Source organism: Rhamphochromis longiceps, linkage group LG5, assembly GCF_057381845.1.
Source record: "Rhamphochromis longiceps isolate RC_006_pf linkage group LG5, R_longiceps_female_GT1.1, whole genome shotgun sequence".
In the NCBI taxonomy this organism is placed as follows: Eukaryota; Metazoa; Chordata; class Actinopteri; order Cichliformes; family Cichlidae; genus Rhamphochromis; species Rhamphochromis longiceps.
The window spans coordinates 30,571,755-30,597,305 of NC_140561.1; the positions used below are offsets into that span (position 1 = coordinate 30,571,755).

At 39.9% G+C, this 25,551-nt stretch overlaps 1 protein-coding gene across 1 annotated transcript; it reads left to right on the forward strand.

Moving 5' to 3' along the window:
• Positions 1-922: 922 nt before the first annotated feature.
• On the forward strand, positions 923-24,879 carry pxk (PX domain containing serine/threonine kinase). Its single transcript, XM_085407145.1, has 18 exons — positions 923-1,152; positions 5,280-5,330; positions 6,635-6,682; positions 7,880-8,066; positions 9,489-9,566; positions 10,358-10,431; positions 11,225-11,299; positions 11,579-11,683; positions 12,444-12,545; positions 12,651-12,812; positions 13,036-13,153; positions 13,270-13,348; positions 14,502-14,550; positions 14,644-14,721; positions 15,745-15,831; positions 15,985-16,048; positions 16,280-16,339; positions 21,018-24,879. Exons 1-18 carry the CDS (start codon positions 1,051-1,053, stop codon positions 21,221-21,223), a joined length of 1,725 nt encoding a protein of 574 aa, XP_085263271.1. The 5' UTR covers positions 923-1,050; the 3' UTR covers positions 21,224-24,879.
• Positions 24,880-25,551: the final 672 nt, after the last annotated feature.

Consider the following 25,551-nt stretch of genomic DNA (forward strand, 5'->3'; position numbering starts at 1 on the left):
TGAGAACTGAAGCCTAGAAGAGTCATTGACATGGTCAACAACAACACTCGGCTGGACTGAAATGATGCTCTGTGCTAAATCTGGCCATTCTCCTCTGACTTCAACTAGACATTTTCACCCACTGAGACGCTGCTTGGATGGTTGTACAGAAAGGTCCAAGCAGATCACCAGTTTGTGAGAACACCAGCCTGTCTGGCACTAACAACCATGCCACCTTCACAGTCACTTAAATCTTCAACTCATTCTGAGGCTCAGTTTGAACTTCAGCTGGTTGTCTTGTCAATGTCTACATGCCTACCTGGCTTATTAGATAATTATATTAACAACCAGTTGAACGTGTACCTAAAAACTGGCTAGTGAGTGTACACTGGCAGAGCACTATTTAAAGCATTTCTAAACTAAACTCTAATCAAGTGGTCATAGTTAAATCTGATTAAATAATTTTTCAAAGGCACAAATCTTTTTTTTGTACGTGTCTGACTTCATTTCTTTCATTTATGGTTTAGTTTAAATATTGTTTATTTCACACAGATGGCTGTAGATTTTTATTTTATTTCCATTACTTTATTTATTTGATTTATCTCTATCCTTCAACCTGATATTCATTGTTTATTTTTTGACATTTTAGACTAATTTAAAGGCAAATTAAAAAAAAATTTGGTTGAATGAATGTGTATATGACTAATAACAAATAAAAATGCTTAAAGAAGAAATGAAAGAAAAAACAAACATAATTGTTTAGATAAATTTTGACCAAAATTTTGTTAGTAATTCTAAGTACACAAAATAACAACTATCATTTGGAAATAGTTTGAGAAACCATTCTCCTCCAAACCAGCAGATGGCGACAAAGCTTCTTTATGGGGTTTCTCGATATCCAATTAAAACGGGGAATCTGCGTGACGTTTGCTCCGAGCTGCGCTTCCTGGTTACGGCATATCCAAGCTAGGCTATCAACTCGCTGGTTGTCTTCTCTCGGGTTTCCGCAGTTCGTCTTCCCCGCGTTGACAGACTGACATCAGATAGGACTTCCACCGCTAACCCTCCAGGATGTCTTTCCTGGAGAAGCCGGCCCCCGGCAGCCTGCTACTAGACGATACAGTGCCCCTGACGGCGATGATCGAAGCCAGCCAGAATCTGCAGTCCCACACGGTAAGTGTTAACCGAAAATCCCCGCCGGTTCACCGCTGACAGCCCGCGGCTTCAACCGTAAAATCGTTGTTAATGTTTCCTCAGCATGACTCACTCATTGGTGCTGCTGTGGCGAAAAATATTAGTTTTCGGGATTTTTTTTCTTACAAGGAGGCGTTTTTAAGTCGATGGCTATGTGGCTAGTTCAATTATCGGACACGCTGGACAAGACTAGTTTCGTTTTAGTGTAGTTTCCCAGACTGTTGCTGTCACTGATTTTCGGTAAGCTTTTCTGCTGATTACAGTGGAGCACTGACACTGGTTTCCCCGCAAGGATCGCTTTCAGAGTCCCCGTTTTTCATTATATACCAAAGTCCTTTAAAATATTTTGCGTTTTTAGATTATTGTTGAAACAGCAACACTCGTTGGCTGATGGTTTGTTTTTGTTTTTTGTTCTTAATGGGCTAATTTAATTTTTGGCATGCAGTCACTCTGAGAAAACAACTCAACTATATTCTGTAGTTATTTTCTTCAGCTGCATATTTTTTAGTGCTGAAAAACAAAAATGTGATTTTTGACAAGTTAACTAGAGCAGATCAAAGTGAGCGTTGGTCTGTGTATATGTAAGCTGATAAAATGTGTGATTATTATTAAGCAACTGCTGAAATCCACAGAAACTGTAAAATCTGATTTTTCATTGGAGTTCGGGGCGGTGTCTGATGGCGTTAAAGGCCAAAGATTTAGAGGCAAAAAGCAATGCCCATGTTACGTTATAGCAAAATGTGCAGCGTTACAATGAGAAGCGTTGGTGAATAAAGTAAACTTGGTGTCGTTGAACTGTCGCGGTTGTCCGATAATGGGTGCATGGCAGCCTGTTTGTTGTTGACAGTCCGGCTGCGATCAGCTGAGCTAGCCAGTTAGCTTAGCACGCTAATGTCAGCACTGTAAAACAGAATCACGTCTTCCACTGAAGGCACTAATACAGCTGGATGTGAGTATTAATCATTAACGTCCTGTTTCCACGTATTTATTTATATCTGTTAATCCACGGGGCTATTGTTTTCCCTCATTCTTCAGCCCACAGTGAGAATAAACAAAAATAAGCAGCTCTCTGTGCGTTTAAAGCTATGTTTTGCTCTTTGTGTGATGCCAGAACTGTCACAAGACCTTTCCAGAGTTTCCCAACATGTAAGCAGCTCCAGAATTAATGCAGCTCTGAGAGGACAGGCCTCTGGTTACTGCACTGTGCTCAGGCAGTAAAGTACTGCTAGTCATTCTGCTCTATCACCAATTACAAACAGCTGACTACACAGAAACAAACACTGATGGGCTTGAGTCTCTCACGGGGTTTCGTTTACAGTGATGTTTCCAACACTGCATTACAGGAGTGCATGCAATGGGAAGAAGCCATTAGATGCAGGGTTCTGTTTTAATTTAATTATTTAAATCATGTTTATGATGCACATCATAAAGTGTCAGTGTGCACTATGGAGGTTTATGGTCTCATTTGGCAGGTGTTACAGCACCTGACACAATCCAGTCAGTGCAACTGTTGTTGTTTTTTACATCTGCTGTTATAGACTCACTCTCTCCACCTCCATTCACTACTCTGAGTGTAATTCATTAGGGCAAAAAAGAGACAAATCACCTCATAAACAAAGTTTTCACTCTTCTGTGGATATGTGAGTAATTTGATTATGGTGAGCTCTTCTGGCAGGTAATGTGCAGGTGAAATTCTAATGTGGTAACAACCTTACCGTAATTCGAAGATTTGGGGAATTTAAAGACTTGCTGTAAAATTTCATAACAGCTGGATAAAATTCTGGGGTGATTAGGCATTATTGGTCTGCGAATACAACAGGCGCAGTGTTGTGTTAACTCCCTTAAAAGGAGTGTATTCATTTTATTGTTATTTTTGGCCATTAGATTAACAAAAATCTAATGGCTAAAAATGCTCATCTGTCATCCCTCTGGATGTCCTCTTTCACTGCATCCACGAATATTCTCCGTGCTCTTCTTTTACTTCAACCTGAGCTGCCCCTCTGGCAGTACCTATTTCTGTCCTTTTTTCTACTCCTGTCCATCCTTGTTCCTCTGTCCCTCTCATTGAAAATCTGAGCATCTTAAACTTTGGTTCCGAAAGCTCTACTTCCTCTCTTTTTCTCAGTGGCTTCATCTCCAAACCACACATCATAGGAGATCTTAAAACCGTCCCTTTCTCTCTTGCTGCTGTCTTTTTGTCACAAATTACCCTTGACACTTATCTTCACCAACTCCACCCTGCTTGCACTCTCTGCTTCACCTGTTGTGTGGATGATAGTAAACTCATCCACCTTCTACTGGCTTTCATTCCTCTTCTCTTTAATGCATACCTCCACCTCTCCAGACTCTCTTTCACCTGCTCCCCCCTCTCACTATAGATCACAGTGTCATCTGCAAACATCATAGCCCGAATAAATCAAGTCAAGGTCGCTACAATGGTTCAGTGCACAAATTATAATTCAGTGCAGCTGTTGAATAATGAGAAATGTCAGTTTTCTTTTAGGGTATTTCCTCCTTTCATCATCTTACTTCTGCTAATGCGAATGACATGTGTTTGTTTGTTCTTCAACAGTGATCTGAAAACTTACTTTCGTCTTATTTTCGCTTTGGACGAAGATTTGTGATATAATTCAACATCACCTTGTTTTGTTATCCAATATGAGCAACAAAAACGAAAGTGAACGGAAACAGTAAAAAAGTAAAAGTTCAGCCTTTTGAAACGTATCCATGTAATATCTCAGAAAACTAGTATAAACACAATATTTGCTAGGCAAGAACAGGAAGTTCACATTCATCCTGACTGGTTTCTAAGATATACACATTTGGAAGCTGTACACGTCACTGAATATAAAACATTTTATAAAGACATCGACTAAGAAAATACATTTGGTTTTGTAGCAGTTGTGTATAAAAGTCATCGGTCTGGCCACCTCAGTGGACCTCATGTGAGTGACTTTACTTTATGAAACGAAAGGTTTTAAGAAAAGATAAAAAGACAGCAGTTCAAAAGGTGAAAGAGGAGCTGAGTTTAGTGGCCTGAAGCTACAAAATGTATTAACAAACATCAGCTGGGCGGCGGTGATTTTAGGCCTTTAGCTGTTTATGAAGCTGCTCGGCTCACATGATTGATTGCACGATTACAGCAGAAATCTGAACCTCTGAAAGCTTGAAATAGACGGTGAGTGGACTGAGAGGATTAAAGAGGGGAAAATGCAGGGTTTACACGCTCGGTCCTGTTTTCATATTCGCGTCCATCGTTTCTGACGGTCGAGAAAATATTTTGCTCAGCAGCTTCATTGCAAAGATCTGTGACAAGGATGGCATGCGCAGGCAGATCCTCTGATGTGGATCATTTATGTGGAAATGAAACAGAAAGGGGATTCACCCAACATGTGTGAACTCCTTTAACGGTGCCTTTCCCGCACAGCTGGCCTCGCTGCAAGAGTTGTTTGTTTTGTTGTTCAATTTGTAGTTCAATTTTGTTTTCTTTAAGTGTTTTTATTAATTTTTATTTACTGTTTACTACATTTGTGCAAGTGAGTGGATTTTAGTAACAGTTTTGATCGTTAAAACATGAAACCTCATTAAAATCATTATCCTGCTTCCAATTTGGCTTTGGTGGAAACTTTTGTTTTTCACATTCACTCTTCACCTGGCCATCCATCTATACTATCCTAACCAATCCCCTCCCTTCCTTCCTTCTTTCCTTTCTTCCAACCAACCTTCACCTTTCCATGCACATCCATCTTTCTTTCCTTATTTTTCCCTTCCTGCCTTCCTCTCTTCCATCTATCCTTCTTTCTTTCAATTGTTATTTGTTTTCCATCCATCCACCTCCCTGCCTTGCTTCTTTCTTTTCCTTCCTTCCTTCCTTCCCTCCCCTTTTCCATCTTTCATTCCTTTCTTCCTCCATCTATCATCTATCCATTAATTTTGAATTCTTGCATCCTTCTTTCTTGCTTGCTTTCTTCTTTTTAGTGACTCTAAAAGGTTAAATTTAATCCAAGTGAAACCTTATTCTCAGCTCGGCTTTTTGTTTTAAATTACACAATTACACTATATAATAAAACAATGGTTCTATTTTCTATTTTTTCTCTGTCTCTCAGGAGTACATCATCCGAGTCCAGAGGGGTGTGTCTTTAGACAACAGCTGGCAGGTAAATCTTCTAATAACAACCTCAAATTGGTCACCTGGAGAATCAGTGGCCCAACATCCACAGTAGGCACATACTGTACTACAGCTGCCCTCACAAACGTGTAGATTGCGTTTGCTGTTTCATCCTGGCTTTTATTTGTTTCTGTGCATTTTTTTTCTCTCTGTTTGCTTATGCATCTGTTTTAGTCTTTAGCAGAAAATTGAAGTAAAACAAATGTGATTTAGAACAGAAGTAATTGTTGCTATACTCCCCTGCCTGTGTGCTGTCTCCTGATAAACATAAAACATATCAGCACAGTAATGCTGTGAGGAACCTCAAGTCATCTTGGGCCGGATATTTACTTTAACCCATGCCTTAAACAAACTCGTAGGACTGCTGTGTCATGTGTACAAAATTGAAAAAAAAAAAGAAAAACATCCCGTCTCAGAGTGACAAAGAAAACCTCATTTTGCATACGTTTGTTAACTCTAGGCTGAATTGCAGTAATTTTTTATTATCGTGTTCCTTTAAAATCTTCCTGGAAAGCCTCCAGCTGATCCAGAGACTATAAAGAGAGAGCATATTTCTCCCACACTGGCTTCTCTTCTTTGGCTCCCTGTTAAATCTAGATATGAATTTAAAATCCTTCTCACATACGAAGTGTTGACTAATCAGATCCTATATCGCTTAAAGACCTCAAAGTATCTTATTATCCCAGGAGAGCATTTGCATTTGCTCTCAGACTTCTGGTTTGCTTGTGGTTCCTAGAGTATTTAAAAGTAGAATGGGAGGCAGAGCCTTCAGCTAGTAAGGCCCCCTTTCTTTGGAACCCGCTCCTAGTTTTGATTCTTTCTTACTTTCCTTCTGAAAAAGCTGATAGTTTGGCTGGATCAGGTGACCTTGGAGCATCCTTTAGGTACGCTGCTATAGGCTCAGACTGCTGGGGGAACTTCATGTGATGCACCGAACACCTCTTTATACTCCTGATTTGGTTCTTTCTGTGCTACTCTTCTGTCTTCTCTTTCCTGCCCAACTGGATCTACTGAAGCTCTCTTCCTGTTAAAAAGGGAGTTCTAAAAACATCCTTTGTGTATCATTAGTTCAGTTTTATTTTTATGATTTTAATTCAGAGCTTGCTGGAAATATCCACCCAAAATGTTTTTAGTGTTAAGCTGTGCAACTTGGAGGAACTTTAAAGAAGGCAGGATACATATGCTCACCTCACATTTTGCCTTCAAAGTCAACGTTTAAAGAATCTTAATGACCTGTAACGCTGCAGTCCTGACAGGTGAGTGTGTGTGTGTGTGTGTGTGTGTTTGTTGCAGGTGATTCGACGTTACAGTGACTTTGACGTTCTTAACAACAGCCTGATGGTGAGTTCCAGTCACGAACTGCATGACAGCGAATGAAGTATCACTGTGTTTCAGAGACTGACTCGGTATGTAGATCGTTTCATTGACGTTTGAGCAGTTTGAACATTGAATTCGTTATGCTGCTCGCATGAACGTCGTGGAAACGACACACTTGGAGACATCACATAGCTCACAGTAGTCAGCTGTGGAAATGAGCAGCAGTAATATGTGAGAGACTACAAGTGCCTTTAGACACTCATACAGCCACTAAAACAGTGTTGCCCAATCTTCTTCCTGTATGTGAAAGCTCAGAGACGGTTGGTTACGTCCGGTTCAAAACTCTGTTTACATTTTCCTGAAGGCTCGGCTGGTGGTATAAGAGGCCGGCAGTCATCTCTGCACTGATTCATTGTTATTAATGTGCAGCTGAAGTCTTAATTTTAGAAAGTATACAGAGACAAAATGCTACAGGTCTGCAGTCCACAACTACACACAGGGAGGAAATAAAAGCAATGGACAATAGTGGAAGTGCAAACACATACAGTAAGTGGGTTTTATGGATGTAAAATTTACGTTAAATGTTTCTGTAATCTAGTGTTCCTCCATTTTCAGAGAAAGTAGAACAATGCTTAAATCCGGGAAACCACAGTGTGCTCAGTCTGCAAAGCTTCTGCTGATCAGATTATGTTGTGGTTGCTTTTTTGGCTCTGCATATTTCTATGTTGCAATATACAGTGATGCAATACATATAAGAACATGAGCAGCAAATATTGGCATATAGAGGAAGTTTGCATTTCAAAGCTTTCTACCTGACAGGAACATAGACTGAGGAAAAGATCATTTCTATCTAATAATAACACTAAACACTTTATCAGTCAGTTATCATGTCTTCCTGAATGTAACAGTCAGTGGAGCTGGGTTGTATCTGACTGCTAAAGATATGATAGTTACTTGTCTCAGAGTAAAAACATATAATTCCTGGATAACAGGAAGTTAAACGTTTTTCTGCTGAGGCTCTGCATGCTCGTTTCCTCTCCATCGGTCTCACTCTGACCTTGACGTCCCATCAGCCCCCAGTCTTCAGTCAGCATGCAGAAGAACTGTGGAAAACACAGTGACTGTGATTTTCTTTCATGTAGTGTTCCAATATACAGAAAAAAACATCTGTTTAAGCCTGTTGATAAAAATATGAATCCTTTTCTCTGTCCTCCTCTTCAGGTGTGCGGCATCACCCTCCCTCTCCCTCCTAAGAAGCTCATTGGAAACATGGACCGGGAGTTCATTGCAGAAAGGCAGAGAGGACTGCAAACTTATCTGGACACAATTACCCAGCATCCTCTGCTTTGCAGCTCCCTCCCAGTCAAGAAGTTTCTGGACCCCAACAACTACTCTGCCAACTACACAGGTTTGCTTGCTCTCAGTTTACTGGATTTCACACACGTCCGTAAGCTTGGCGATTCAGTGGATGTTTGGGACACATTCCTAAATGATCCTGTTAGCCCCCTCCTCTCGAATAAAACGTGAAACGGTTTCAGCTGATTTGATGCCAGAAGATGATTCATGTTTAGCTGTAGACAGAAAACAGCTCGCAAAAGCTCTTTGGCCACCAACAACAAACATGCTACACAGCCTTTATCTCACCTGTTTGATGGTGTTTAGCTGCATATGGTCCCATTAGGACCCAGGGTTAAGCAACAGAACAAACAGAAAATAGGACAGTATATAAAAAAAATGACTATTTTATTATTTTGTTTTCATATGCAGGAATGAACTACAAAAGTAATGTTGGTTTCTAAAATGTGACTGATGGGACTTAAAGGTGCAATCATGTCGGTTTGGTTTGGAGATGCATGAAAGGGTCTTGTGACAGATACATTTTTGTAGTTTTTAACATATTCTGACTTTGGTGCGACAGAGTGACTCAAAAGAGACGAAATATGAGACATGTTGCTGTTTTTTGTTGTTGTTTTTTTTAAACTTTAGTCATCATGCGGTTAATGTGATAAGATCAGCAACACACAGTGAGTGAAGCAACATCCGTTACTTTACAATACAGCCGTTCATGATTCATAACGATTGGTTATTTATTGCATATGAAACAATTTTCTGTCATTGTTGATTTCTTTTGAAGATTCAGAAATCATCAGATTCTCTGAGTTCTCCCGCCCAGCGACCACCAGAAAAGCCAGAAACACAAAAACGATAAACCCAAGATGATGTAACGCGTCAGTATCAGCTTAGGGGTCATGCACGTAAAAAACAAATACAAATAATAAAACACATTTAAAGCTTTATGAGCTCCAGTGGGCAGGGTTCATATCAGATTTGTCTTAGTTGTGAGAGCTGTCGTGTCATCTGCTCATCATTCCCACTTCCTGATATACCAGGAAGCAGATGACATTAAACGGACTGTTAGGAGCAACTGTCATGTACAGTATTTGGGCAGCTGTGTCGATGTGGCTGGTGTTTTCACAGTGTGTGTATGATCACTACAGTATGAGGTTCTGGAAACACTGCAGCAGGAACTAAACACTGAATGGCACATCTAGATTGCAATCCTGCAAGATGCAGAACTTTACACAGCTGTAGTTGACATCAAAATTATATATGAGTTCAGAAGTAAAAGGAAGCAAATTTGTCATGGGTCTCTTCCCAGTTTATTTTCTGACTCCTCATATGAAGATTTGTTTGTTTTGGTATATTTCCCACAACGGCTGTAGTCTGAGAACTCATACTTGCAGCTGCCGTGAGCCCATACTCAGAGAGAATGTAATTTAAGGAGACTTTAGTTTCATTAAAGTGTACTGTGTGGCTCTCTTTCTCTCAGAAATTGCCCTGCAGCAGGTCTCCATGTTCTTCAGGTCAGACCCAAAGTGGGAGGTCCTGGAGCCTCTCAGAGACATGGGTAAGTTTAAGTCACATGACATGTTAAAAAGAAATCGGACTGATTCAGTTATAAAACATTAGTGAACAGAGTGCTGTGACTGCAGTTTTTAGAGCGTTGTTTTCCTTTCTAATTAAGATGATCATGGAGGGGTTGGTGGTGTTTGTTCAGACCTTCCATCCAGCTGCTGACATCTGTTATTGTCAATTTATGTTAATCCTCCTACACTTTTTCTTTTAGATTAAAATGCAGTGACTATGGGTTTGTGTCAGCCATTATTTGAATAAATTGAAGTCATTAATTTAATTTATTTTTTGATAAATGGGGAGTAAGCTCAGTGTAATTGAGGACTGACATGTTTCTTTTGTATTTTTTTTTCTTGTTTTGTTTTTCTGTATTTTCACCTGTTTTATTCATTTTTGATTGTACAGCACTACGGTGCACCCTTGTTGTTTTTTAAATTGACTTGATCGCTTTAGCCTTTACAGCTGCAAATGTAATTATGAGAAAATGCTAACTGCTAAGAAGCTGGAGGAATTTTAGGGGGTGGCACAGAAGCTAAAAGCGTTGTTCTGCTAACGGTGACCGGCCAAACCAGTCAGTTAAGACTGAAGCAACAAAATCTGTGCAGCCTATGAGAGCGTAAAGCTGGATATGAATTCAGTGTTTTATTCGTGAGAGGAAGCCCGTGAAGGTGCCTGCAGTATATTAGACTAAATGTTTGACTCTTATTGACTGAGTTACAGTTAAACTGAGGCGCTGTTTTCTGTTTGTGGTTTTTTTTTTTTTTTTTTTTTTTTTTTTTTCTCCAGGCTGGAGGATCAGAAAGAAATATTTTTTAGTCAAAAACAAAGAGCAGACCAAAGAGAGGTACCTGCTGAGCTGGGTGAGTAAAACAGAAAGAATTCCTGTGACAATGAAAAATGATGAGTTAAAAAATATTGATTAAATATAAATGGTGGCTAAATATCATCTTTTGCCAAAAGCCTCTTCACTGCAGACAACTTGAAAGGCTTTGGAGCTCTTGCGGGCTCTTGTTTGATGAGTTATATTGTAGAAGCACTTATCATAAATATTTATTTTAATGGTTAACTGCATGTAAAGCTGCATGTATAGAATTGCCAATCAAATCATATGAAAACTGGTTTAAAAATTTGCTAACTTTACCATAAATTACATTTTAAAAGCTTTTTGGATAGATGAAGATTGTCACATCTCTCTGTGTTTGTAAGTCTGCTAAGGTGACTTTACAGCTCTTGACTTCTGGAAACTCTGATTTATGACTCGTGAGTTAAATCCTTCATATTTCAGTGTCTCAGCCTCCAAACTGATGGCAAGAATGTCAGAAATGCATTATTCAAATAATCTACATTAGATAGCACATGCTGTAATCACCAAAATATTTTGTTTTATAAGATACTGGCAGAGTTCAGAAGACAGTGCACAGAAACAGTTTTCAAGAGTTTAGCAAAAATATGTGGAAACAAGAAAAACTTTGCTCTTTTACATAAGACTTTTTTGGTAAAAATGTGACTATTAAGTGACATTTCTTCCCTCAAAAGCTCAGAAGACATCAAATGATTCAATAAAATTAGGTGATGTTATAGTATCACCCAGCAGGGTGGGGTAACACATGTTTTTGTGTGTGTGTGTGTGTGTGTGTGTGTGTGTGTGTGTAGGTGGACCTGGGTCCTGATAAGTTCCTGTCAGACAAAGACCTGCAGTCAGCCATAAAGCTGTTGACCAGCCTGTCTGTACGTACGCACCACATATTTGTCCAAGAATTAGACAAAGCAATCTGTGACATCAGAGCTAGCTAGTGACGTGATCATGTACCTTAATTTGTTAGATCAATTTAGAAACTGTTCATTCTGATGAATTGTCAACTGACAATCCAGCTAAAGCTAGCCAGCTTTGCACATAAATGGCAAAGTTGACTTCACTATAAATGGTATAACAGACAAACACCTGATCAGAGTTGCATATGTTTCCATTTATAGCCTGTAAGTGATTAGACTCCTCTTCCTCGACAGATCCCATATCTCTGTCCACTGTTGTTCTCTAGCACCAGTGAGTCTTCAGCGCTGCTCATCCGGCCGTTCAGTGAGAAGGGCTCTCTGAGAGACCACATCTGTAAGGTAAACAGTCTGTGTGCTCCAGTCAAACTTTCAGATAGTCAAACAGCATCTGAACCAAAGAGAGGCGCCCTGAAATTTCAGCCTAATTTCATGAGTCACAGTTGATGGAACCACTTATTTCTATATGCACATGGTTTATAGTTTTTTTGCACTATTCATATTTTCCCAGTAAGTCAAACTACAATGTGTAAAACCAACAAAAGACAAAGCACTGCTAGCAGTTATTAAATATTAACAATTATTAACCATAATCCCTCTACCAAAGTCAAAAAATGCAGTTTTGTCAGATTCTGCCTGCATTAAAATTGTGCCGGGAATAACACCTGACTTGCCTCCGCCCTACTCAAGACAACTCCTGTCAGTTGTGCTTAAAGTAGCGTTGGGTCTACTTTTTGCAGAAGCTGTGTCAAGCTCCACGCAACAGGTGAGGGAGGCAGGAAGTCAGACGTAGGAACGACATGGAGAAACTGATTTAAACACCCTGAGTAGACTAAACACTCCTAAATGTCTCCCTGTGTGATATGAAGCCATAGCTGAGCAGCATCAGTTGTTAAATTTAAAATAAAACATCGCTGGTGTGCTTTTTACAGAATAGCATTCATCATATTGGAACACATGGGTTGCATTATGGGACTTTTATTGCATGAGGAAGGATTCCTGTATGCGTTGCATTGGTGTGTTTCCTTAAAATAGGCTTGATCAAGCTGTGTTTGTCAAGTTGGTCAAAAGTAGTTCAAACAAAAAATCTTCCTTTGTCCAGGTGAAGCCCAGGGAGAGTTACCTGAAGAAGTACTGCAATCCAAAGAAGAGTCAGGGCCTCGAGCTCCCACACATAAAGCTGTACGGCCGACAGATTTTGGAGGTACAGACACACATATACACACAGAGTCACATATACACACACATATGTATGCACACATACATATATATACATACACTGTGTGACTATCTCTGTGTTTATATCCAGGGACTAAAGCTCCTCCATGACGCTGGTATATTTTTTGGTCACCTGCACACGTCTAACGTTCTTGTCGATGACGGCGTGTGTCGACTGATGGACGTGGAGAACGGCATGCTGGGAGTTCCCTCTGCACTGCGACCTGCCTTCACCCAGTTCAGAAAAATTAACGTATGTGCGCACACTGACTCAGTTTGGATTAGCCTGATTAGTTGAGGCTAAAATAAGACCTAAACCTAAACACAGAGATTCTTTTTATCATTGATGTAGTTAGTGTGACCTCTGAAATGATTTATTAAGAACTGAGAGACTAAATAAACCAAGTGTGCCAGATGATCCACAAACTGTTGTTTGAAGGTTTGAGAGACAGAAACTGTTTGTGTGTTTACGGCAGACCACAGAGAGCATTGATGTCTTCTGCTTTGGACATTTACTGTACGAGATGACGTACGGCCGACCGCCAGACAGCGTGCCCATCGAGCAGTACCCCCCTGCCCCCTCCACAGCTGTGGGTCTGTAAATACACACACACACACACGCATCCTGTATTTTAATATGTAGAGACCGAATGTCTAAATGGAGCAATTGCAGTTTTATTGTTGCTGATCTTTGATGGTTTATTTTTCAGGGTCGGTGCTGCAGTCCATTCTGTCCACAGAAGCCTGTAAAAGTGGGATGCCAACAGTGTCGGCACTCATGCAGACGCCGTGAGTTCACCTCTTTTTATTTTTTTAAAGTAAAACACAGCTTGAAAGCCCTCGGGGAGTCTTTGTTATCCCACAAGTGCACATAGGAGCTTTTTTATTTATTTTTTAAAGTTATGTCTACACAAACCCAAAAAAGGACTGTAAATGCATGTTCTCTCCATCATAGCTGCAGAAATCTGCCAAATGTAAAGATTCACATAAATCAGCAGTTTGTCTGCGGACAGATGACCTTGTTTCAGTTTCTGTAAAATGAGGTTGTCTTACAGTCTTGTTTCCCCACCATCAGCCCAGAGAACCAGGGCCTTCCTTCATCTGGCTTCTTGTCTCTGACTTGTTGACATTGTTAAACTTGTCAAGGGCCAAAGCTGGTATAGTTCTCAGGGTCCTCAAAAGCATGCAAGCCTGCCCTCTTTGGCACTGTGACATTTGCACATGAGTGGGAGAGGACTTTCCAGCTAAATTACTCCTAATTCAGTTACGCTTTTTCTGTGTGAAACAAACCTACAGTGGAGAGGATGAAAAGAACACTTTATAAGGCTCCTATACAGATTGTGTGATACATGGCTTTTAATGCCTTTTATTTATTTATTTTTAGATAATGAGGTAAGCATATGTTCAAATAATCCCTGTGAGACAAAGGTTCAGATGTCAGGCTGCTATAAACACTCAGTTTAAGACTGTTTTTACCTTGACTGCCTGAAGGACTGATGAGCTCATGTAATGGCCACTGTCTGTTTGTCCCGCTTACAACATTTGGATGAGATTAATTTGTGCTGACTGTTTCACCCTCTTTTACTTCTCAGTAGATTTTAATATCATTAGTTTTTGCAATACAGCCAACTAGTGACAACAAAGTGTTGTGCTGTGTTTTTGTACTTCACACATTACAATAGCCTTTGAATAGTCAGGGATTGTGAACTGGGTGAGCTACTGCATCACTGACATTCCGGTTCTGCTCCTGGCTCTGTATGATGTCAGTGAGAGGAGGACATCCTCATGTGGCTGCATCGGGTACACAGCTTTGTCTGTGAGAGCTAAAGCCTCAGCCACTGCCTGTTCAATTTTGTGTTTATGAGCGGCAGACAGTCACATAGAAGCTGAATAAAGAGAAGTGTAAGGTTTATTTTTCTGAGCCAAAGTTTTTGTTTTCCAGGCTTTTCAGCGATGTCCAGCTTCAACGTTCAGAAAAGCTCCAGATTAAGGTGAGAGGTTTAGTTTGACGTTATTGCCGTGAGTTTGTTCAACAACAAAGATGAAGAATAAAAACAAATAATATCTTAAATATCCTCCTCCAGGTCCCCGGCAGGCTGAAGGAAGCACTGAAAGCAGCAAAGGAGAGCCTGGAGAAAAGGCTGCTAGAGGAGCAGAGACTGGTGGGTCAACATTCTTCTGTCCTCCCACAGTACTTGAGCAATAATTTTTCTGCATTGCTGTTTGTTTCTTTTTCTTTCTTTTTTTTTACTTTTGCGGTTTAGCTCAGGCTTAATGCTCCACAGATCACTGTATTTCCCATAATCCTTGATAATGTAGGTAGAATATTTCCAAGTCTGTCCACTCTGTCGGTAAACACAAAAAGAGGAAGTTTTAAGCTTAAGACAGCAACTTTGTAGAAACTTGCCTTGATTTGATTAACACAGACGGTTACGGGAACAAAGACTCTGTATTTTCCCCCACTTGCATTAAAAGCACACAGGAAAGTATGACCAGTATGAGTAAGAGGAAAGATTTAAGAGAGACCTGAAAAAGTGTGAATCTGTTCTTGATCAGTTTGGTCACAGTCATCCAGGCTGGATTTCACCAGAAGAGAAGAACATGGGGTAAAAAGCTGTGTGAGCAGCATTGTTAGTAAAGTTCAGCTAGTAGGCTGACATGTTGTGACATGAATCATACACCTGGTGTCTCTTAAATCACTGTAAACATTTTGGACTTTCTGTGTGAAACAAATAAGGTGAAATCAGTTTATGGCTATAGACTGTATATTAAAGATGGATGCGGCTTACAGATGCTTTAATGTCTCAAACCTGCACTATTTCTAACAGCCAGCAGGGGGGGATCTTTTTTTTTCCTGATGAGTTTATAGAGTCGCTAGCTTCAAGTCTAAATGAACACAAGTTGATGTTCAAATGCTTGAGGCTTCTAAGGTTTTGCCAGTGGATGATGTAATGTTGGCTATGTCCATCTATTATATACAGTCAAGACTCAAAACTCTCGGGTGACCCAGAAAAACAAATTTATTCTGGTGTTATTTGCTTAATTTGTTCAAGAATATTCAGCGTCAGAAATACAGGATACACAGATCTACGAGCACGTCTAAGTGCAGTGTTACGGGGTGGCCAGTTTTTATGAGAAATTTCCTGATGTTGAAAATAACTTTCTGTATGACTGTCTGATTGCAGCTGCACCAACACAGGAGGTTGACCAGAGCTCAGTCTCATCACTGCTCAGAGGAGGAGAAGAAGAAGAGAAAGATCCTGGCGAGGAAGGTCAGCACGCACGAGCAGCTCTAATTAAAGTTTAACACCTCCTCTGTGATGAAAACGGGTTGTTGTTTTCTGTCTGAAGTGAAATACATTTGATATACACAGCCTACAGATCGTTCCAGAATTAAACACACAGCTATGTTTTTATCTTTGCAGAAGTCCAGACATTCAGCTTATGAAAATGAAGAAGATGTCTCGGTCCGAAATAACAATAACTCTGGTAGGTCGCTGCTGTTAGAGGCATTTCTTGGCACACGAGCGCCGCCGCCATCTGTCAATGAGATCAGGAATTTAGGACAGAGTATGTGAGGCTGGCTGTGATGGCACATGCAGCTTTCATCTGTTACTGTTAAAGAGACCATCTAACCTCTAACATGCCAGGAGATGTTAAAGTTTAAGGGTCACTCTCAAGTTAAAGATGATTAAAGGGGTTTCTTTGTCCCGTCTTCAGGTTCTGGAGCTAGTTCCCCGCCCACATGCCCCTCCTCCCCCACTCCCCCATCAACCACAGGTACGTCGGTCAGACTGTCTTTACAGCTGTCACTTTAACTGCCTGCTTTTCTCCCGCCTGTCTCTTTGTTTTGGACATTGTCAGACAGACTGTGTCGGGCCCCCCTGTGACGAGAACCTGCCAGGGCTGTGCTGTGACTCACATCAATAACAGTTTTCATCTGAAATTTGCGTGTTTGATTATAAAGACTAATCATTAACTTGAAATGTCTGTCTCTGTCTCTTCACCTCTTCTCTCATCGTGTGGTTTTCAGGCAGGTATCTGTCTCTGCAGTAGTAGTACATCTTATTGACTTTGTTTTGTCTCTAGGTAGGTGAATGCAGGGTGGGAAACCTGGATGTTTCATTTCATATTTTAAACTTTAAATCTGCCAAAATTTTGTATTTTTCTTACTGTTTAAAAAAAGAAAAATCTACGTGCTGTGTGTGTCGGTCCATCCCCAGTGGTATGAAACATTGATGTAGCCACAGTTTCATCATCTGAAAACTGAACCACAAGCTTCTGGGATGGTCTGTTTCACACAAACGGCACCAGCAACACACACAATGAAGAGGGTTAGTTTATAATGACTTGAAATAAGTTCAGCAGAAGCTGATCTGCTATAACTTCCTGTGTCAGAGCACCTGTCAGTCAACACAGCCACGCCTAAAACTCTGTTATCAAGGTGGTTAAGCTTTTCATCCATCCATTCTCTTGCGCTTTTTGTTTTAGTATTTTACTGTAGTTTTAATACTTCAGCCTCGTTTGAAAGAAAATGGGATGGACAGGCAGACAAAAGAAAACCATAATACCTTCAAACACTTTGAGGAAGTTTCTTTAATTTTGGTACAAACCATAGACTGTATTCAGAAGATGGACATAGCCTTTGGTATTCTCCATTTCTAAACTTGGCACACAGATTGTGCTTTTTTTAATTTTTTTTAATTTTTTGTACTTAATACCAAAGCGCTGGTGCTTTATGCCATCTAGATTTCTCTGCAATATATTTAATCTAAACTTGGTTCAAGACATACATCTGTAAACTGTACATCATATAGAGCAGCAAGAAAAATATAAAATGTCACCAACTTACAAAACCTGCTGACACAAAGTCAACACCAGCTTCCTTCCCTACTGTTAGTGTCTCCTCTCTGCTTTCCTCTCCCTTCTCCTCGTCCTGGTGATACTGTGTAAATGCTGATTGGTCCACTGAACAGATAACTGTCATCTCCTTCTCTCTCTCCTTCCTGTGCTGTCTCCACTGTAGAGCATGCTCCATTCTGACCGTGTCTTTGGGTAAAGTAAAAGATTCTGATGTCAATGATGATGAAGGTCTCCAGTGGTTTTTTTTTTTTTTTTTTTTTTTTTTTTTTTAAAGCTGTTGTATACCCCAGTTCCTCGTTATAAGACCTGGTCACATTTATGAAGGCCGCTAATGAAGGAAAGAGATTGATTTAAACTGTTTGGTCTATTTGTAATCAGACTTTTATACTCATGTCCATTAATCCTTTATCTTTTTTTTTTTTTTTTTACGCTGTCAAATAGTCTTTGATTCAGAAACATCAGCAGCGTTTGATCATTTCAAACCAAACTGCCAAACTGAGTTTATGTAATCACTGTGTCTTATTGGCTAATCTCGCTCTCATAGGTTTGAGTCCTGAAATGAAAAATGAAAGAACTTGTTAATGGGGGTGTACGCACATCTTTAAAAAAAAAAAACTCACAATCTGCAATGATTTCCAAACATCACAGGCGGTCAAACTCCTTCTTGACTTAGACCGGCTGTTTTCATTGGAGATTGTGATTGGTCAGCTTTGCCTGGTCAGTCTGTTAGAGCACGTCTGTCTGTCTGTTTGTTTTGTCTGATGGTTATTTGGTTAGGGTGAGGTGACACTTTTTTTTCTTTTTTCCATCATCATCATTCCAACACTTTGTGAGGTGGTATTAGTTGAATTTTCTCTGTGCCATTAGCTGTGAAATGTCTTTTCATTTTACCCCCATAGCTTTTCCTCCCTGCCTTACACAGCTCTTCTGCAGATCACAAAAAACTCATTTTATTTAAGGTTTTTCTGTATCTTTTGTTTTTATTTTTTATTTTTATTACATATTCAGATAATTCTTCGTCCACAGCAATCTTAAAGAAACTAACTTTTGGATTAAATGGGTGTTTTTAATATGCATATATAACTGGCCAAAACCTCTTTCTTTAGGCCCAGCAATAAAAACATCTCATCAGTTTTATTTAAACCAAGTAAATAACTGTTCAGAGGGGCTTGAGGTTTCTCCAAACCACAGATGGTCTGAAAGGTCAAGTCAGTGCTGAAGACCCTTAAACCTGTCAAGGCCAGCAGGCGGCGATTTGTGTGGTTGCAAAAAAAAAGGGCAGCTGTATGGATGTATACGGGGAAAATGGCTCTTTCCTGAGGAGTTAATGGGTTCAATTGGTAGTCTCGGGTCATGCTGAATAAAACATGAAGTCCATTTTGTAAATTGTGATGATCATAATAGTCAGAAAGAACCATCATCTTCCTTGTCACCTCTGGCTTCTAAACACCAAAATGAATGAGAATCAGCTCAAGCCTTCGTAACCAGACTAAAACAATGGGTGCCACTGTGGCAGCATGGTTTTAATTATTAATTTTTAAATTTTTTTTTAGTATTATTATTGTTGTTGTTGTTTTGTTTTTTTTAATTTATTTTTTATAATACTGTTTATTGTACAAACTTGTTGTCAGTTGGTCAGACGCAGTCTGTAGGAGGTGGCATTGTCAGTGATGACAGGTGTCATTGAAACTGATGTAAACTGTATGATTTTGTGATCAATTTTAAAAAACAAACAAACAACTTAACTTTAAACATTCCAGCTCATTACAGTAGCAAACCTTTACAAAACCTAATAACTGAAACAATGTGACACTTAAATCGGGTGCACAACATGTGGTCACAGATTTCAGTTCAAATTTGTCGATTTAACCGTGAAATGTGGTCTCACTGAGAGTGTAGCTGTGGACGTTAACAGAAGAGTCATCTGAATATTACATGAAAAATCCCTGAAGGTCACTGTGGTTGCCAAACGTAATGAAAGTGATCTTGTCACACAGCTATCCTGGAGAAAAATCAGTCGCCACAAAAGGTTCTGCACTCGCTAAATTATTACAGTTGGATTTTTATGTTTAAAAAATCATCAATCATCCCCAAACACCCTGAGTGCACAGAACGGTTTCTCCAGGTCGGCTGCCATCTGTCAGACTGATGGATGTCCTTTCATTATGTCACGGATTATTCACTGTGGAGTTGGCGAACTCCAGTCGCGGCTATTGGCCTCCGCTTTACCCACATGTTAACGCTTCCCAGCATTTTGCTTCTTTGCCTGTAATCCCTGACTTTCACGGAGCTTGGGGATGCAGAATGGCGCAGCTGTAAGAGGCGTAACGGGTTTGAGTTCAATTCACCATCAGTTCAATGTTCAGGAAACAAAGGAATATGAGGCCAAAAAGTCCCAGAATGCACTGCTGTAAGAGTCATCCAATCAGAGAGAGCTTGGAATTCTGTTGCTGTGGATGAAGTTGGAGGTTCTGGAACTTCAGCTGAACATTCTAGAACTCTGATTTCATTCTGATAGAAGCTGGTACTGAAGTTCGTGAGTGCTGCTATAACTGGAGCCGTTTGTATAGAGAAAAGGACAAAAGAGACCTCACTAACTACATGTGTATTAATTTTAAGAACCACTAGACTGTGTTTCTCACAAGTATTTGGAGAAAACATGTCCGAGTAGTGTCAGGAATTGAGAGTTGTTCCATTGAAATTGATGATGGATTGAGTTCAGCCTGGTCATAGTGATATTTGAGATTGCTGCTTTCACAAAGATAAAGTCTCTCTGGAAACAGCGCCCATCTTTTCTTTAGACACATAAAATATCATCAAGACAATATCTAAATAAAGTACATAAAATGCATTTATGTGATAGAAGTTATGTATTAACGGGTATAAATTAGAGCTGTGAGGCATGTGTTCCATTTGTGACACATAGGTATGTATATTTTAGATTCAGTGCAGAGATTAATTCTTCCTAGTGATGTCTTTTGTAATCACACACTTAGAAAGACCTAAATTATGCTTCAAAGGTGGCAACGATTATAAAAGGTTTCCTTAAGTATCAAACTAATCCAATGATTCATGGATAAACTTTAAAGAGAAACTAATAACCAAAATGTGAACAGATACAGGCCAGTTAAGTGACCATAAATATCAAAAATCCCTTTGGTACTAAACATTTGTCCCAGTTTACAAAAAAAATAAATACATTTGTACCTCCAGATGACTCAATTGAAAATTTTCTTTTGCTTATTAGAAATTAGCAAAATGACTATAAATTATCAAATGAGTACAAAGTCGTGGATACCCAAACTTCAGTCTTACTGTGTTTCTTTGTGGAACTGGTTTACTTTCTGCCAGTGTTAAGTGTCTCCATTAAAACTGACAGTGGGCAGGTTAGTGTTCATGTGGAAATAATTAGGTGAAACATGATCATCCTTGTTTAGCGTTACAAGTTCTTTTAGATCCATAAAGTTTTCCAGGTTACTTCAGATCAGAACCAGATTCCAGAGCATCTTTGTGCAATCAGCTGCAGAGGAATATTCCCTGAAACCTTTGTTTTTCCTCTAACACTTCCTCCTGTTTATGCTTGTCTCGTACCCAGGATCCCACACTGCTCCTGCCCCTCCACCTCCTCCACCGCCACCTCCTCCCCCCTTACAGGACTCATCCTCCTGTCCTCCTCCTCCTCTGTCCTCCTCTAATGGAGCGGGAGGAGGCCGTGCCGCCTTGCTGAGCTCCATCCAGACCTTCAGTAAGGGCAAACTGAAGAAAGCCGATACCATCGACCACAGCAAACCCATCGTCTGACCACGTCCACTGACACAATCTGTCCTCAATATGGCAACATGACCGACACACCAGTTCTGCACTGTGGTGAAGGCCCTCCCCCAAGATGTGAAAAAATCACTAACAAAAGATCCAAGTACAATTTTTTTGTTTTTATTGCTGTTTCTGCTCCCCCCCCCCCCCCCCTGCTTTTTTTTAACTTTTAATGTATTGCTGTGGTTGGAGAGACTCGAGGACAGGTGGGGTAAAATGGCGACCCCTGTTTGCTCTTTGAAACATGCTGGACAATCTTAGGCACCTTAAGGTTTTGTCTTTTCTGGTTACTTTGTCCTTAAAAGACAGACAACGGATAAAAACCGGGAAACTGAATCGGGTGAGCTTTTCTTCTGGCTGATCTGCGGACAGCCAGCTGGCTTAATTTTTGTTCTTTGTGCTTGTAAAAGTAGCACTTAAAAATGTGTGAGAAGAAATTGTGGAGCAACCATGGATTCCTGCCCCCTGCTCGATGGTGAAGTTGCATTTTGTGGATATAGGACTCTTAATTTCAGTACTTCGATGGTGTCAGAGTGCTTCACCAGTCCTGAGTATGGAGTAGACCAAACTTTCCTTTTAAATCATCTCTGAACAGATGATTCAGGCTGAGGCTGAGCACAGGTTGTGCTCAGCCAGTTTCCTCACAACTGAGCTGCAAAACACACCTACAGGTCGTCTCTGTCTGTAATTAACTCATCGTCATGCCGTGTATTGAATTAAAACAAAATACCAATGCAGTGCATTGTTCAAGAAAAAGTCAACTTCCTGGTTTGAGAGTTTGAAAGCAGAAAAAAAGTTTATTTGCTTCTTATTGATCTGCAGATATTTTTCAGTTGAGTATCAAACATCACATTGAAATTACAGACAGAAATGACTGGAGAGCAAAAGTGTTTGTTGCAGCACAAAACAGTGGAGGTTTAACCGGCGCTCTGCTCATTGGTCTGTTTCTCTGCATTGCATTTCCCCCAGTTGTCTCCACAGTTCTTCAGACTGTACCCTCTCTCTCACGAGCTCTTTAAGCATGAAACAATCCCAGTTTAGATTGATTCTGAACATCTTTATCTCCTTTTTTTCCCCTTCTTTTGGACCAAACTGGCGCAATATTTTGCACGAGGCAGAGCACAAAACGAAGAGCAGCTAAATGAATAGGAAGCTACAAACTACACTACGTGTGTTTTCATCCAGCTGTTTGTTTGTGCACACTTATTTGATGATGGTATGAGGGGGCAATGGGAGGTTTAGGAGAAATAACCCCCCCAGAAATAAGAGGTGGGAAAAGTATAATGGAGGGAGATGTGATGTACAGTATTTAATAAATTTATTAGACCACCTGTTATAAAAGAAAAACCATTAGATCAGAGCTATATCATTATTTATGAGGCAAACTGAATTCATCTTTTTACAGCCAAATGTGAGCCGGCACTCTGGAGTGCTGTGAGTGGAAGTCAGAAATAAATCAATCAACATTCAACCACAAGCTTTTCTGTTCAGAAATACATGTAAATGACTCTAATTTGGCATCTTAATCAAAATATATCATGCTTTAATTTTGTTCTTGTAAAACAGTAAATTTCCAAATTCATGGATAACAAAAACAAGTATTTTTTTTTTATTATTAGAAATATTTTGATTCAAAAACTTGCACATTCTGCTACAGAAATGAATAAAAGAACAAATTTGTTAATTACCAATACTGATTACTTATGCAGCTGGGGCATAAACCTTATGCTGGGAGGTGGACTAATAAATTTAGGCGCTGTGCGTGAAGCAAGTAACATCTGTGTGAGGAAATAAGGTGTGATTGTGTGCATCCCAGCTCCTTTCACTCACAGTTGATGAAAACAGTTTCCCAGAATTCTCCTTAGCTCTGCGCTACAGTTGGATTAAAGGGAAATGAACAATAACATTAATGCTCTCACCTGGTATCCTCACAGTCTCTCATTTTAGTGCAGCATGAATTTAAAATTAGCCGCCTGCTGTTGAGGTTTATCGTACATCATTGCGTCTGTACTGCCCCGCATCAGAGCAACTTGGATGCACAGCGACGAGCAGCTCGGCTTCTGATTGTGTGCAGGGTCTTAAATTAATCTCACATCGCATTTTCTCCTGACCTAAAGTAAATCCTCAATTTTTTTTTTTTTTACCTAATTTTATTTTGGTCCATCAGTCTCTTCACGTCACTGACCAGAGTCCAGATCATTTCTAATCATCCTTCCATTCACAAGTAAACTACACATAATGCGTTGACATCAACATTACAACATTACATGTACTTCTGGGAATAGTTAACCTAATGCCACAAACTATGGAAGTTTGAACCAAGGCTTTAGATATGTAACCGGTTCATTATTGACCTGAGTGTATTTGGGAAGATTATTCTTGCTCATATAACTGTTTCTTTCCAAGCATGCAGTGCTGTGTAACATTAAACACAAATAACATTCAGCACTAAAGTTTTGTGGATGAAGTGCAGCCCCATAGAGCTCAGCTCGCCTTCAGGATTAACTTCAGACCCTGATATCTGATTTTGATTCTTTAACATTTGTTTTTTTTCCTCTGTTTTAATGTTTGTGTCCAGACTTTTGTTTGTTTTTATTGTGCCATACCCATTTGGGTGATAGTGCCTAAAGAAATCTGAATGTTTTTTTGTTATTGTACATGACAGTATGTCACATGGATCTCATCGGTTTGTGGATGGTAGTATGCCAACGCTTCAGCATGTGGCTTAGACTGGTTAGCAATTAACAATAGTCCACGTGTCTGTATAATTATTAAGCATTACTGAGTCATGATGTTATCAGATTATTTGTTCTTTCTGACAGCAGAAAACCCAAAAATATTCAGTCTGCAGTGAAAGAAAGCATTTCAGAGCAGATAATGCTGACTCACTACTTTTCAAAATTCTTGGCCGATAAGTTCTGTGCTTTAGATCCATTTCTGTCCAATCATCATGAAGGTCATCAGCTTTTTTTAAGTCTAAGTCTGCTGATGATACAAAACAAAAAATTTTGCATATTTGATTCAAAAGAGGCAGACTGACTGGCCCTGTGCTGAGTTAAACTAACAGGGCTACAACCTGATTTCAATTTACTGGACAGATTTGTGGTAAAACCTTGTAAATCTGCAACAGAAAACACAACAGGTGAATAATTATGCCTTTAAATTACGTGCAACGTTTACAGCTGTCACCACAGGGCAGACAGGACCCACTGTGTGCGACAAACTGTGGCCACCTGTGGTGATTTATTCCTGATCACCCAACTTGTGTGCTGAAGCGTTGGTGGCTGAATCTGGAGCTCAGGTGAATCCTGTAACCTAAGGACTCTTTAAAAACCAAGTTTTTAGCCCTTCGATGACAGCTCAATGCTCAAATAATTTACTTTCATCATTCAGTGCAATCAGCCCAGTGTGAATGCTCATTATGTTTAACCAGAATGTGTCTCTGCAGCACTTTAGAGGGGTGGAAGCCCGGTCCATAGGGATGTTTGTTAATAAAAATAATCCAAGGCAGCGAATTCTCTCTAATCTCCTGAGGAGTGTATTAATGCAGCTGCAAGAGGACCCCCTCATCATCAGCAAACATGAAATGGATTTGGCATCCCTGCTGTGATAAATAATACTTGTATCAAATGAATAAACATTTGGGGAAAAAAAACAGTTTCCTGTTTATTTCCACATGTTTGTTACAGTTGTGATGAACAGTTGAAGATGGAAAAGGCATGATGTGACATCTTATATGGAAGCTTATCAACAAGTTGAAAGGTTTGCTCAGGGAGGGATTCTTACAGGAAACTAAAAGATAAGTGATGAGGTTGCAAAGGTGGAAGCATAAAGAGTAGTGATGTAGCCAGAGCTGCCTGACAAAGAAGAGTTCCCTGAACACAGAGGAAGGGTAGGTTTTATAGAGGATCAACTGAGCGCACGTGTCTCCAACTGACCTGAATGTTTGGCCCTTCCCATCTGCTTCTGTTTGGAAATAAACTGATAACATTGCTAAAAACCCAATATTGGCCCTGCATATAAAACGTATGAATATATAATATTTTTCTTGTTTGAGTCCAGGAAAGTAATATGACTCCCTCTTTAGTGTCCAGAGCCTTTACTCAGGGGCTCTGCCCACATCATGAAAAGTGGCAAGAGCGAGACAAGAAGAATAAAGAAGTCTTGGCAACAGGCATAGACCAACAGGCATCCATCCCTCCGTGACACTGACACAGCTACATCATCAACTGTTTTGTTACAGCTATGTTATAACTATTAACTATTTTGTGGTCTCAGGTGTAACAGTGTTAATTGCATCTTTTATATTTATGGTC

Excerpts from the sequence above, each read along its gene's own strand:
- pxk (XM_085407145.1), top strand. The coding sequence starts at position 1,051 with ATGTCTTTCCTGGAGAAGCCGGCCCCCGGCAGCCTGCTACTAGACGAT. Across the intron at positions 10,432-11,224 it reads AGAGGTACCTGCTGAGCTGG|GTGGACCTGGGTCCTGATAA; the intron begins GTGAGTAAAACA and ends GTGTGTGTGTAG. Across the intron at positions 14,722-15,744 it reads TGCTAGAGGAGCAGAGACTG|CTGCACCAACACAGGAGGTT; the intron begins GTGGGTCAACAT and ends GTCTGATTGCAG.